This window comes from Epinephelus fuscoguttatus, linkage group LG11, assembly GCF_011397635.1.
Source record: "Epinephelus fuscoguttatus linkage group LG11, E.fuscoguttatus.final_Chr_v1".
Classification (NCBI taxonomy): domain Eukaryota; kingdom Metazoa; phylum Chordata; class Actinopteri; order Perciformes; family Serranidae; genus Epinephelus; species Epinephelus fuscoguttatus.
The window spans coordinates 4,520,104-4,532,380 of NC_064762.1; the positions used below are offsets into that span (position 1 = coordinate 4,520,104).

A 12,277-nucleotide genomic window follows, 5' to 3' on the forward strand; every position below is an offset into this window, starting at 1 on the left:
CGTTATTGTTTTCAACTGAAAATATACTGTATTAAATGAAATTATCCAATGAATAGTGTAGATTCAATGAAAATTTCCCTGTAGTTTTGATAATATGTTTGATAGTCCACCGTCTTTTCGTCACATTACTGTTTTTTTAATAGTGGCAAATTTGATAGTGCTGGGCAATATATTGATATCATATTGATATCTTTATGAGACTGGATATTGTCTTGGATTTTGTATATTATAATATTGCAGACGTTGTCTTTTCCTGATGTTGAAGGCTGTGTAACAGTAAAGTGATGACATTTTCCTAAGTCAGCAGACTGTTCTAGCTGTTCTGTTGTTTTCGTTTACCTACATAGTTATTATATCCACATTACTGATTACTACCTATTTATCAAAAATCTCATTGTGTAAAAATTTTGTGAAAGAACTTGCAATATTGATATTGAGGTATTTGGTCAAAAGTATCATGGTATTTGATTTTCTCTTAGAATAAAATCACATGCCAATACATCACCTCAATGCAGCATCTCTGTATCAGTTTAAGAGGAAGAGGAGTGTCTGTATTTTTGACGCTATTGAAAAACAAAACTGCAGGATCTCTAAATACCCCAACATAATACCTCGATACCACCTAAACCTATGTTTGTGTTATTGTACATCCATCGATACAGCGTTGAACTCACCATGGCAGCTCATGCTGGCCTTACACCAAACAACTTTTCAAGCAGTTTTACTGTTGCAGACAGATTTTCAATTTTAGAGTAAAAACAGAGTTGATGCGCTCCCATGATCTAAATTGTTTGGTGTAAGGTGGTCATAAAGGTCAGTCTTCTGTGAATCTTTTTCTCATCTTGATGTTCTGATAAAATGAAACGTGTTAATATTTTCATGTATACCCATTGTCTTTAGATGTAAGAGGGTGTCAGACCTAAGTAATTTGTTTTCTTTAGTCATCTAGTGTGCAGTGGGCATCGTTCATGACTGTTCATATTGTTACAACCGTCCCCCGCCTCCCCATAAGTTGTGGTTGGGTGTAGTGGGATTAATCAGGTCTGATTTTAACATGACAGTCGTAGTCTAAAAGGAAAAAGTCAGGCCTTGAGTTGACCTTTAATAACAAAAAGACCATTTCATGTCGAACAGTGATGCTGCTCGTCTGAGTGAAAAACTGGATTAAAGGCTTTGACTTTGACGGCTTGTGACTCAGGATGATGTATGACGCCCACATCTCTGAAACAAATAGGTGTAGCTGACACAAATGCTCTATTTATTTTCAATTAGACTTGTTCATATTGCGTTTCCTTCAAAGGCCCAGAGTCAGACGACAAAATCAATACCTCATCCCTGCAGCGTCCCCACTGACAGGACTATCCGTCACCTTCTTCAAGTTGTGCTTTAACACTGCAGACTTATTAGATTTACTTTAACAAAGAAGGTTTGATTAGGTCTGAAAGATTAAAAAGTGTGTGCTGTAGTGATGTGACAGATAATAGGAAACACTTGACAGGTGTGTAGAGATGATTCCAGCAATTTATTTCAATGAACAGAAGAATACTGCACAAGATTGCATCAGCAGAGGTTTATGCATAGACTTTGATTCTGAAAATATTGTACACTTATTATTTTTTTTTTTTCAATTTAATAACCTCTCTTTTCATAAACACTCTCATATGGCACTCTGGCAAATTCGTCACTGCGTAGCGCAGAATTTGTATCAGATTTTTATGTATTTCTTTCTTCCCTTTTTTTTGATATGTTCCATACATCGGTGTGGAGAAAGGATTCGTTGAAGTCAAAGCAAAAACACTGCAACTCTGAATGCCACTGCACTGCACACACTACAAGACTTGTCCACTGTGAAACACTATGGCTGCATTCAAAAAGGAAATAAAAAGATTGTTGAACGAAAAATAAAATAGCAGATAGAGAACCAACGATAGAAATAATTTAGCAGCAGTTTCAGAGAGAGAAAGAGAGGAGAAGACAACAAACAGTTTGCAGATGACAGCAGAAGCTCTGGCAATTTCTGTCAAAGTTGTGTAAAAAGAGCTGAAGTGATAAACTAGGTCCTGGAGATGTTACAGGGAAAAAAATATGTGAACTGTAACCTCAAGTTGGTGATTTTCAGATGACAAACAATCACCAATCTGAAGGGAAATCAATTATATTTTCAGAAAAGCATAAATTTATATTTTATTTTCATTAAAATTCTAATAACTGTAAGACAGACTATGAATTCATGGTGTTAAGATTTAATTCAGCAGCTGGGAAAATTAGGTTTTGGTGGGTTTACCCTGCAACTACATCCATGCTAGGCCCCAAGCTGTGCCATTAACTTGTGTTTTAGCTGTTCAAAAGTTCCAGTGCCTTCAGTTCAGGCTACACCCATTTCTCTGTCAGGGATTCAGTCCATCACATGGCACTTTCCTCCGTGGTGTTAGGCCCGGGACATCGAGGAGACAAGTCTTTTATCAGGTTAGCTTTGGAGAGAGCTGAGGGAGTCGCCGCTGCCGTCGTGCTGCTGGCTACATGTTTTTGTACATGGAGCGATCTCTGGGCAGCTGGGACTGGTTGGCTGTCAGCTTCAGGTGGAAGTGGTAGACGGTGAGCGTGATGACGATGATGAGGGCCAGAATGAAGCCCAGGATAAGGGGCAGAGTTTCCTCCAGGCGCTCCCGCTGGTCGGTGATGCACTTGTAGGCTGTAGGAAGTGGAATAATGAGCACAGTCAGGATGGTATGGTGACACTGAAGGTCTCAGAGTCCATGTGTCGTCTTTTTGGGCCTGGTGATGACTCAATATTTTTTCTAATACCTTTCAATGGAATCAGATTGTGATGATATCATCATCAAGGTTGCAACGGTATGAGATTTTATGGTACTATGGCCGAAAATACTACAGTTTCACATGTTCACGGTATTACAGGATTATTATTATCAGTCAGAATGACCCTTAAAGGAATGAAAATGGAAGGGTTACTTTTGGTTGATCAAACATTTTATTATTATAATAGAAACCATTTTATTATTGGAAGTATGTGTAAAAAGTCTCCCCTTTGAAAATATCTAAAATAAAGGGGAGATAATCTGCATTTTTTTTTCAATATGATAGATAAATAAATGTACACAGTATGATAACCATCAGCTTTTATATCAAGGTATGTCTTGAAACTGATATATCGCTGCAGCCCTAATTATCATATCATTTATTTATTTATTTATTTATTTTTTACAAAATTTCATGAATTTGGGCTGGAGCTATTAATAGTTTTCATTATGGCTGCACAATATTGGATTTTTGCTGATATGCTGATGTTTTCAGAGTCATTTTGGCCTATTGCCAGTACAGACATATGTAGGATTATCTATACTTTAATTTTATTATGTTGGTGTGTTCTTTACACAAGACATTTTATTACACATCCGTCTGTCCGTCCGTCCTGGGAGAGGGATCCTTCCTCAGACTCATCCTCCTGATCCCCTGTGAGGGTCCAGCGACAAAGAGTATCATATAATGTAAAGCCTCCTGAGGCAAATTGTGATTTGTGATATTGGGCTGTAGAAATAAAATTGAAAAGTATTTTTTTTTCCTCACATAATTGCAGAGAACATGAAGTCTCCCCTGTAATGGAATTAATACCTACTCGTATCATTATGGCATTTTTACATAAGTTTCACTGAAAAATAATATAAAAATAGTGATTATGTTACTTTTTCAGTGTCTGTACCAAACAGGCATGTGTATGTCTGGAATATGATTTATAGGCCAGGACAACTATGTAAAATATTGTGACACATTTTACCTTTATCAACACATTGCAGCACATGCGATATGGACATTACACTTCGCCATATTGAGTTCGATAATATTTCGATTCATTGTGCAGCCCAAACTGGCTGATGCAGGCATAAAACACAATGCTTTTCAAATAGTACACATTCCCTGGGCAAAACTACTTTAACTTAGATTACATATAAAACATGACATGTTTATTTTACAACCAAAACTGTAAAATTTGTCTTCCTTTGACAGGCTTGGATGACACTCTCCTTCCGACAGTCCTTACATCAGTAACAGCTGGGTCAGATTTGACTTACTTCATAAATTAAAGTTGCATTATTTAAGTATCGGCATATTGGCAGAAATGTTCATTTCAGGCTGAAGCTAATATTTAATTTTAAAGCAGTTATCTTCCAATTCTGACATCAGGTTGATATTATTGGGGATTGTTGTTTAATCTGCCAATTGTTTGCTTGGTTAATTGTTTAGTCCATAAAATGTCCAAATATAGGCTGGTGAAAAGTAACTCAGAATCTCCTACGGTGATGTCTTCAGATTCGTTGTTTTGTCCAAAAACCAAATATATTAAGTTTACTGTTGTGAAAGATCGATGAAACCAGCAAATACTAACGTATGAGAAACTGAACCAATGAATTTTAGGCATTTTTGCTTAAAAAAAATTACTTGAATAGGTATAGGCTAGTCGCTGATCATCAAAATAGTAGCGCTGCATTGATTAATTGATTAGTTCTCAACTATTAAATTAACCACCAGCTTTTTTTTTAATAATCAATAAATTGCTTTGAGTCATTTTTTAAAGAAAATAAAAGCCAAATTCTTTGATTCCACTTCCTTAAAGGTGAATATTTTCTATTTTCTTCACTCCTGTATGACCGTAAACCAAATATCTTTGGCTTGTGGACAAAACAAGACATTTGTGGACGCCATTTTGGGTTGTGGGAAACATTCATCGACATTTCATTGACCAAACAACTGATCAGTTAATCAGGAAATAATCAATGGATTAATGGACATAAAAAGAATCGTCAGTTGCAACCCTACAAAATAACTGCAGATCACGTCACTGGATTAATGATCAATCAAGTGTGCGTTTCACTTCTAGTTTAATTTAGTGATTTTAAATAAAATTACTCAGTAAGTAAATGAGTTGTAAAAGTTACTGTTGCACGTGTAAAACTTTCTGATGCAGTGCGTTGTATTGGACTTCAGTTTGATCATTCGAGTGTGATTTATTTTCAAAACTTAATATCCCTCAGCCCTGCTGTCTCTGCAGTGTGAACTCCACACTCATCATCATGTGGCCTCTCTCAGGTTTAGGCAGTGATCAGTGTTGACCGATAGGGGTGTGTAGCAGTAAGTGTGCAGTGTGTGCATGCATATCTATGAGTGTATGAGTCATGCAGGTAGCATCTGTGTGTGTTTGCACAGAGGCACTGAGGTTTTTATTCACTAAATGACACAAATTTCCCACAGATGTTTCTTCTCTCTTTCAGCGAAACAATTAGACACAGTTTGTTGTTTACCTGTCCTGTGCTCAGATAAAGCCATGTTAGTGTGCACACATGTTCTGGGTGTCTGTAAGGGGGAAGGAGGACACTTATACCACAGCTGGCTGTACAGTATATGGTTGTGTGTGTGTTTTAAAGTTGAAGGTGTTTCTCCCTGTGGGCAGCAGTAATGCACACGAGGAGGGAGGCAGTGAAGCATAGCACAGCCTAGTTTACAGCAGCTCAGAGCAAATGATTCTTCCAAGGTGATTGGCTTCAGAGGACAGCCGGGGACACTGAGTATGTCTATAAAAGCTGCATTGAGGGCGAGGATATGACTGCACTCATAAAGTCCTAATGACCCCCCCACCCCTTCTCTCCTTCTATCTCTCTCTTTGCATTTCTTTTGTCCCTCTTGCATCACAACCTTTTCTTTTTTCTCCTGTTAGCCTGTCTACTGCTCTGCAGCCCCACAGTATACTGCAGCAGTAACCTACCAGAGGTGTGTGTGTGTGTGTGTGTGTGTGTGTGTGTGTGTGTGTGTGTGAGTGAGTCAGAGAGAGAGATAGATGTACACTTGCAACACCCTTATCCAGGATTTCTCATTGTCATTATCATTATCGTCATTGTGTTTGGTGGCAGTCTTTGGTTTGTTCTTACGTTCGCTGAACATGAAGTCAGAGGTGATGTCGAAGGGCTGGATCTGGATGTCATACATGGAGACGGTGACGCCCTTCTGGTGGTCGCTCGAGATGAGCGTGAGAGTCTGCTGAGCTGTGCACACGTAGGAGTGCCCAGCGGGTGTCACCAGGGCCGACAGGCGGTGGGTGCTTGCTGTGTGCTTCCCCGCTGGAGAGAGAGGATGAGTCATAAATAGGAAGTAAGCATTAAGGCAGTGTAATGTAACTCGGGTTAAGGAGTGTGTGTGTAACTGGCTTCCATGTAGGCTGACTGCATGCGAAAATTAGATTGATGCAAATTCCATAATTTGGGATGATTTTCTATACGCAATTTGGTTGAGTGGGAAAACAGGACGAAAGGAAAAAAAAAATCCATAATAATAATGTGTTCGTAAGAAGTTATTTTAAAAAATTATAAAATAAATAAATCTTAAATAAAAATTATGAGAATGTTAAAATATTTCAGTATGACAATGAAATTTTTAGAACTTGTAATTCATGAAAAAAAGTTGAGGTCCGACATACAATGTATTAATGCATATTGTCATAAATAATAATAATAATAATTTATTAGTAGTAGTCATTAAAAAAATAATAATAAAATAAATAAATATTAAATTAAAATAAATTAATAAATATACATTTTAAAATGTTTAAATGTTTCAAGATGACAATGAAATTATTATAAAAACTAATAAAACTAAAAATGTATGAAGAAGTTGTGTTAAGAGGTTGACAATAAAGGTGTTTATGCACTTGTTTTGTTTTTCACATTGTAGTCATGATAATTATAATAATGAATAATAATAGCAATAATAATAAATAACAATGAATAATAAAACCTTTAAAAAAATCTTAACAGTATGTTTTATGATAATAAAAGTATTAAAAGTTGTATGGCGAGGTCCGATATAAAACATAATGATGCACTTAGATTGTCATTAATAATAATAATTTTTGTAATAATAGTTTTATTTATATTTATATCTATCTATCTATATATCTATATATATATATATATATATATATTAGTATAATGATGATAGAAATAATAATAAAAATAATAATAATATAGTCTTAGGCGTATTTTTCATCTTAGAGTCATACTGTAATGTAGCGGACACTGTCTAAAATCTGAAATAATTCCAGTGATTTTTTTTTTTTTATTCCATGTACGTGGGTGTAAATCGTAAATACACGCATGACTCAGTTCTCTAATTCCATGTGAATACAGATGTGACATCAGTGAGAGCGAGTTGCGATCAAAGCAGGCGGGACTGAAATGTGCTGAGTAGCTGCGGCACTGTACACACGGGACACTCACGGTTGTACGCGTTGATGAACTGCGAGGTCTCCGAGGTGTCATAGACGAACTGGACCTTACTAATCTTCCACACCTCAATGCCCTTCTCACGGAGCTCCTGCAACACACAGAAACACACACACGCGTCAAACTGGGCTTTTCCGCCGCGTGGAGAGGGCTGGCCTAGGGGAAAAATTAATGTTCTTAAGAACATGATTAAGTGAATTAGTTTCCCTTTAACTAAAATATTTCCCTTAATTCAGGACATCATTACAAATGACATGATTCCACTTTAGGATCATTTTATTCAAACTGAAATTGAATTTCCTCATGTCCATTGCGCAACAAAAATGATTCCGAGTTGCAGTATTTTAGGGAAACACATTCAGGTGATGTATGACGTAGTGTTGGCGTCTTGATATTCCCTGGAAATGATTCAGACATTTGGAATGGCACGCTGTGGCACATTTTACGCATTATTGCCGTTTCCCTGATGCGTTGTTGCCCACCTTAGAGAAGTAGATACGGAGTGTATAGGCGTTGTTCTTCCAGGATATGTGGATCTCTGACTCTGTGCTCCCGCATTTCCCCTCGATCTCTGCCCCACGGGGCAATGTGAACACAGCCTGCTCCGTGATCAGCTGCAGAAAGACACAAACAGGCATGTTGTTTAAAGAGTCGACAGATGGGGACAGATTACGCATCCTGATGTCTCTGGATGCACTTTATCATTCCATTTTTACGCACGAACTTATAGTGTGATAAATATCCAGAGAGCGGGCAGGGTTATTTGAATAAGTTGTTCTAACAAGCATAAATAAAGAAAACTCATTTTATTTGATGATCAAAAAGTCTGATATCGAATAATGTCTTCCTTTTGTTAAGGATGGGTCCGACGACGTCAGCATTTTACGCACGACTACACACTACAAAAGCAGTTTGCAAATACAATTCTAATGTAATCAGCAGACATTTTTCATATTTATGAGAGCAAAAACTGCCATTTTGAATAAATGTTCAAAATATGTTGAACGTAAAACATGTTTCCAGTGCTGCACCACCTTTTTACGCACAAATCTTAACGTCTCCAACACAAAGCAACATGTAATGCAGCTTACAGGCTTCAAACTGCGAGTGCGTTTCTGTCTCTATCTTTTTTTAAGCATCCACATGTATTAAAATGCACGGGGGGATCCCTTACGTCTATCCCATTGAGCGCGAGCACGTCATATGGCACGAGGAATTTCACGGCGAACTCCACCATCAGGCATGTCGTGCCGTTCTCCCGGACCGCGAAGATGGCTTTGTCTGGGTTGTTGGAGAGACCGGACAGGTTCTCCCCTTCCTGCTCCGCCAGCACCACGGACAGCGCCAGCACACCTGGCCAGACAATGAGAAAGGTTGGAGGTGGGGGCACTTCATGTCAGCGGGGTAACAGATGGGGGCACACACACCTACACACACACATACACACTCACACACACGCATAAAACATGCAGAATCAGCAGAAACAGCGGTGTGTTTAGCTCACATCTTCAGATCGCTGGCACATCACCTCTGTTTCCTCACGGCAAAGTCAAAACCAGGTGAAAACACCGGAGACTGAAATCTGCAGTATCAGGGGAGCAACAGCACGCCACTGGCTGCAGACTGAGCCGCGTCAGGAAGTGACGAACCGCAACTCTGATCATGTTTACAAGACTTTCATATTCATGTGAGGGGGAAAGAAACCCAGAACACACGCACTGTCGTGCCTAGGGTGCACACTCATGCACGTACACACACGCACACACACGCGCACGCACGCACACACTGCAGTAAGGAGTCACGACAGCTGCATACACGCACACGCACGCACACATACATACTCTCTTACCGAGGAGCAGAAGCCGGGCGCTCTCCGTGGTGCTGAAACCGGTTCGTCCCATCGCTATCAGCTTCCCCAGCGCTGCAGAGAGGGGGCTAACACACTGGGCAGCCTCTGCTGAACCCACCACAAGAAAAGAGAGATAGAAAGACAGAGAGGGGAGGCGGGAGAGGAGGAAAGGAGAAAGAGAGAGAGAGAAAGGGAGAGAGAGAGAGAGGGGAGGGATGCCTCTGCTCAGCGCCCAGCAGTCACGCTCAGACCATCGCGAATGCAGCAAAAAAAAAATGTCTCCAGGTTGGACGTGAGATCCGGTTTGCTCTGCAGAAGCAGCAGCAGCCGGCTCCGAGGAGTTCTGGCTGTCCAACGCCACCGCTCTCTCCAAGGTTGACGGGGTTTAACCCAGAGACAGCTGCAGGACCGAGCTCCTTCTACACATCATTAACATCAGGAATAATGATCCCCTCCAAAGAAAGGAAAAGTCCGTCACCTGAATGTGTCTCCTGCACGGAAGGAAGGACTCGGCATGCAGTCTCAAGTTATTCCCGCAATGCTGTAGTTTCCATCTCTGTGGTAGCAGCTGTAGGTTGGGCTGAAATGATGTATGTCTGGAGGGAAACGCCGACAACACCCCCTCCCCTCCCTCCCTCCCTCTCTCAAACTTCACTTCTGCAAGGTTGCAGCTGAGAGTCAGTGAGAATAGGTGCTGCAAAATCACTTCATCTCACATACAGGCTATTTTTTTAAAATGTATATCTGATGGAGCGATATATAAATGGGTATTGTAGAGAGTGTGAAGGATATTTAGAGGCGTTTTACAAGTTATGACACAAATGAAACTGCCTCACATTGCAGCCTTGCTTCATAGGAATCGTGATACTAATTACCCAGTATAAGTGTGCTCACCGAAACCCAAACCAGAGAACAAAAACGACTCTAAGATCTGACATGAATCTTTTTTTTTTAAAAAAAGTAAATACTGTTCACGGTGATGCTCTCTGATTGAGTGCCTCTTTTGTTCTTTGAGATATAGAAACATGCAGCACAATTAAATAATTTATTATCACCCCTCCACCTTCGATGCAACCCCCACCCACCCTGAAGGGAGTGGCAAATGCTGCTGAACACAGGAGCGACCTTTATACACTGAAACTACAAGTTTTGCGTTTCACTCTGTGCTGCAGTGTCCAGCTGGCAGCTGCTGGCACAGTTTACGCAAATTAGTTTGAGATTCTGTTGATTTTTCACTGATTCAGTTGCAGTTAAAAACATTTAGTGTCGTTTTTAGTCCGTGTTTTCTTCAGTTGGTAGCGTTGGTAACTTTTGCAGGGTGGATGTATTGTTAACACTTTGTTGTGCAGTAAGGAGAAGAGTTTTGAAGGTCACCGAGGATCACAAAACACATTTGGAGGGGAATTTAGCGAAACTGATTGGAACAGATTATCGTTCTGATGTAGCTCTGTTCGTTAAATTAGTGGCGGATGAGTACAAACACTTTTACGCATGGCGCACTTTGGTTTCTAAGAGTTGGGAATTTTAAACTGAGTGTCAAACTCACACTTGACGTTGCTGATGCTGTCGATGCTGGGTTTACTGCCCACCTGCGGATGTTTCATGTCCTGAGGGAAAGTTTCTGACCGCGGAATGCGTCCTGACGTGAACATCTGATTGCTCTCCAACTCTTTCGCGTCCTTCTTAATCTCCGGGGAGGTGAATCGACGTAATAGTTTGTTGCTCAACACCGAGAAGGTGCTGTTTGAAGGAGCGGCGGTGGGTGCGGTGAACAGAGGAGGCTCAGCCTTGCAGGGAGACGCATCGCGCCTCCTGATGGTTTTGGATTTACGCGCGGGCACCAGCGTGCGATCCGGAGGTGTGGGGCTGAGGATACTGGTTGGTAGACTGCATCTCTTCTGATAGTAGTTGTCGTAAAATCTGCGCGTACCGAAGTCCAGCATATTTGATTTTTCTGCCCCTGGATCAGTCTCACTTTTGTTGGTAAGAATTGGAGCCAGTAAGATGCCCAGAGCTGAGGGCGCGCTGGGTTTGCGGGTGTTTCTGCCGGGCCGGGGGGAGAAGAACATAGATTTTGACGCCTCGCAGCTCTGTTTAAGAGGAGGGAGGTGATCATCAGAGGTGGTCAGCCTTTCCCCGGTTTTAGCATGCTTAGAGTTGGGAGAATGTTGAAGGGGTTTAGGGGTTAGGACTTGTGAGAAGACCAGCTCCGGTGGAGGCGAAGATGAGCCGTCATTCTCTCTTTCAAACTCCTCTATAGAGTCCATCGATGACAGCCGGCTCTGTTTTATCCGAGGCCTTGGTTGCCAAGAGCAGTTTTGCATCAGCTGACAATCTGCGTGATCACACGTCTGAAGCACCTCGAGTTTATTCACTAAGTGTCCAACTTTCCTCTCAAACTTGTCGTTTACATCGCCACATCCCTGCGCGCCTCCCTCAGCCTCACGGCCCCTCCTGGAGGTGTTGGTCAGCGCAGAGATGCACTCTGTGTGGCCGAGAAACTTCGCCACTTCCACAGCAGAGTTTCCAACTTTATTCTGCCTGTCTATCTGAAGACCCAGCCTCTTGAAAGCTCTCACCAAAAACTCCACCACAGGTGAGTGACCTGCGACTGCGGCGTACATTAGCGCGGTGTTCCCCCAGGCGTCCACAATCTCCGGGTCTGCATTGTTTCGGACCAGGATCTTCGCAGCATCCAGGTAGCCTTTCTCACAGGCGTAGCTGAGCGCAGTGCGCCCGCTGCCGTCCTGACAGTTGACATTGGCTCCTCTGTGCAGCAGGAGCTCTACGAACTTACACCGAGTCTGACTGTCAGGCAGCAGGATGGAGGAGATGAGGGGCGTCTGTGCGCTCTTTGTTTTGGAGTCCACAATTTCTCCATCCAGCGCGTCCAGGACGAACCTGGCCAGGTGGACTTTATCTTTGGACATCGCCTCCAGGAGGATCTCAGTGCCTGTTTGCCCTCCGGACTTCTCCTGAGCCTTCAGCATGGGGAATATGATCTCTCTGTTATATGGAGCAGAGTTCTAACCCTCTCCTCCAGACTAGTGCTGACCCAACAAACCCATCACCTCTGTTATATAGTGAAGACGGAAGCCACGGAGTTGCCGGGCAACGCAAACATAATGACGGCGCTTTG

The 12,277-nt window shown here is 41.5% G+C and overlaps 1 protein-coding gene across 1 annotated transcript; it reads right to left on the bottom strand.

Moving 5' to 3' along the window:
* Positions 1–1,532: 1,532 nt before the first annotated feature.
* On the bottom strand, positions 1,533–9,506 carry lamp5 (lysosomal associated membrane protein family member 5). The gene is made up of 6 exons (XM_049590027.1): positions 9,139–9,506; positions 8,464–8,642; positions 7,772–7,903; positions 7,284–7,380; positions 5,940–6,128; positions 1,533–2,692 (listed from the first exon to the last, which is right to left on the bottom strand). The coding sequence occupies exons 1-6, from the start codon at positions 9,188–9,190 to the stop codon at positions 2,517–2,519; spliced, it is 825 nt and encodes a 274-aa protein (XP_049445984.1). The 5' UTR covers positions 9,191–9,506; the 3' UTR covers positions 1,533–2,516.
* Between the last annotated feature and the right edge of the window lie 2,771 nt (positions 9,507–12,277).

Excerpts from the sequence above, each read along its gene's own strand:
- lamp5 (XM_049590027.1), bottom strand. The coding sequence starts at position 9,190 with ATGGGACGAACCGGTTTCAGCACCACGGAGAGCGCCCGGCTTCTGCTC. Across the intron at positions 7,904-8,463 it reads TCGCGCTCAATGGGATAGAC|CTGATCACGGAGCAGGCTGT; the intron begins GTAAGGGATCCC and ends GTCTTTCTGCAG. Across the intron at positions 7,381-7,771 it reads TCCGTATCTACTTCTCTAAG|GAGCTCCGTGAGAAGGGCAT; the intron begins GTGGGCAACAAC and ends TGTGTGTTGCAG.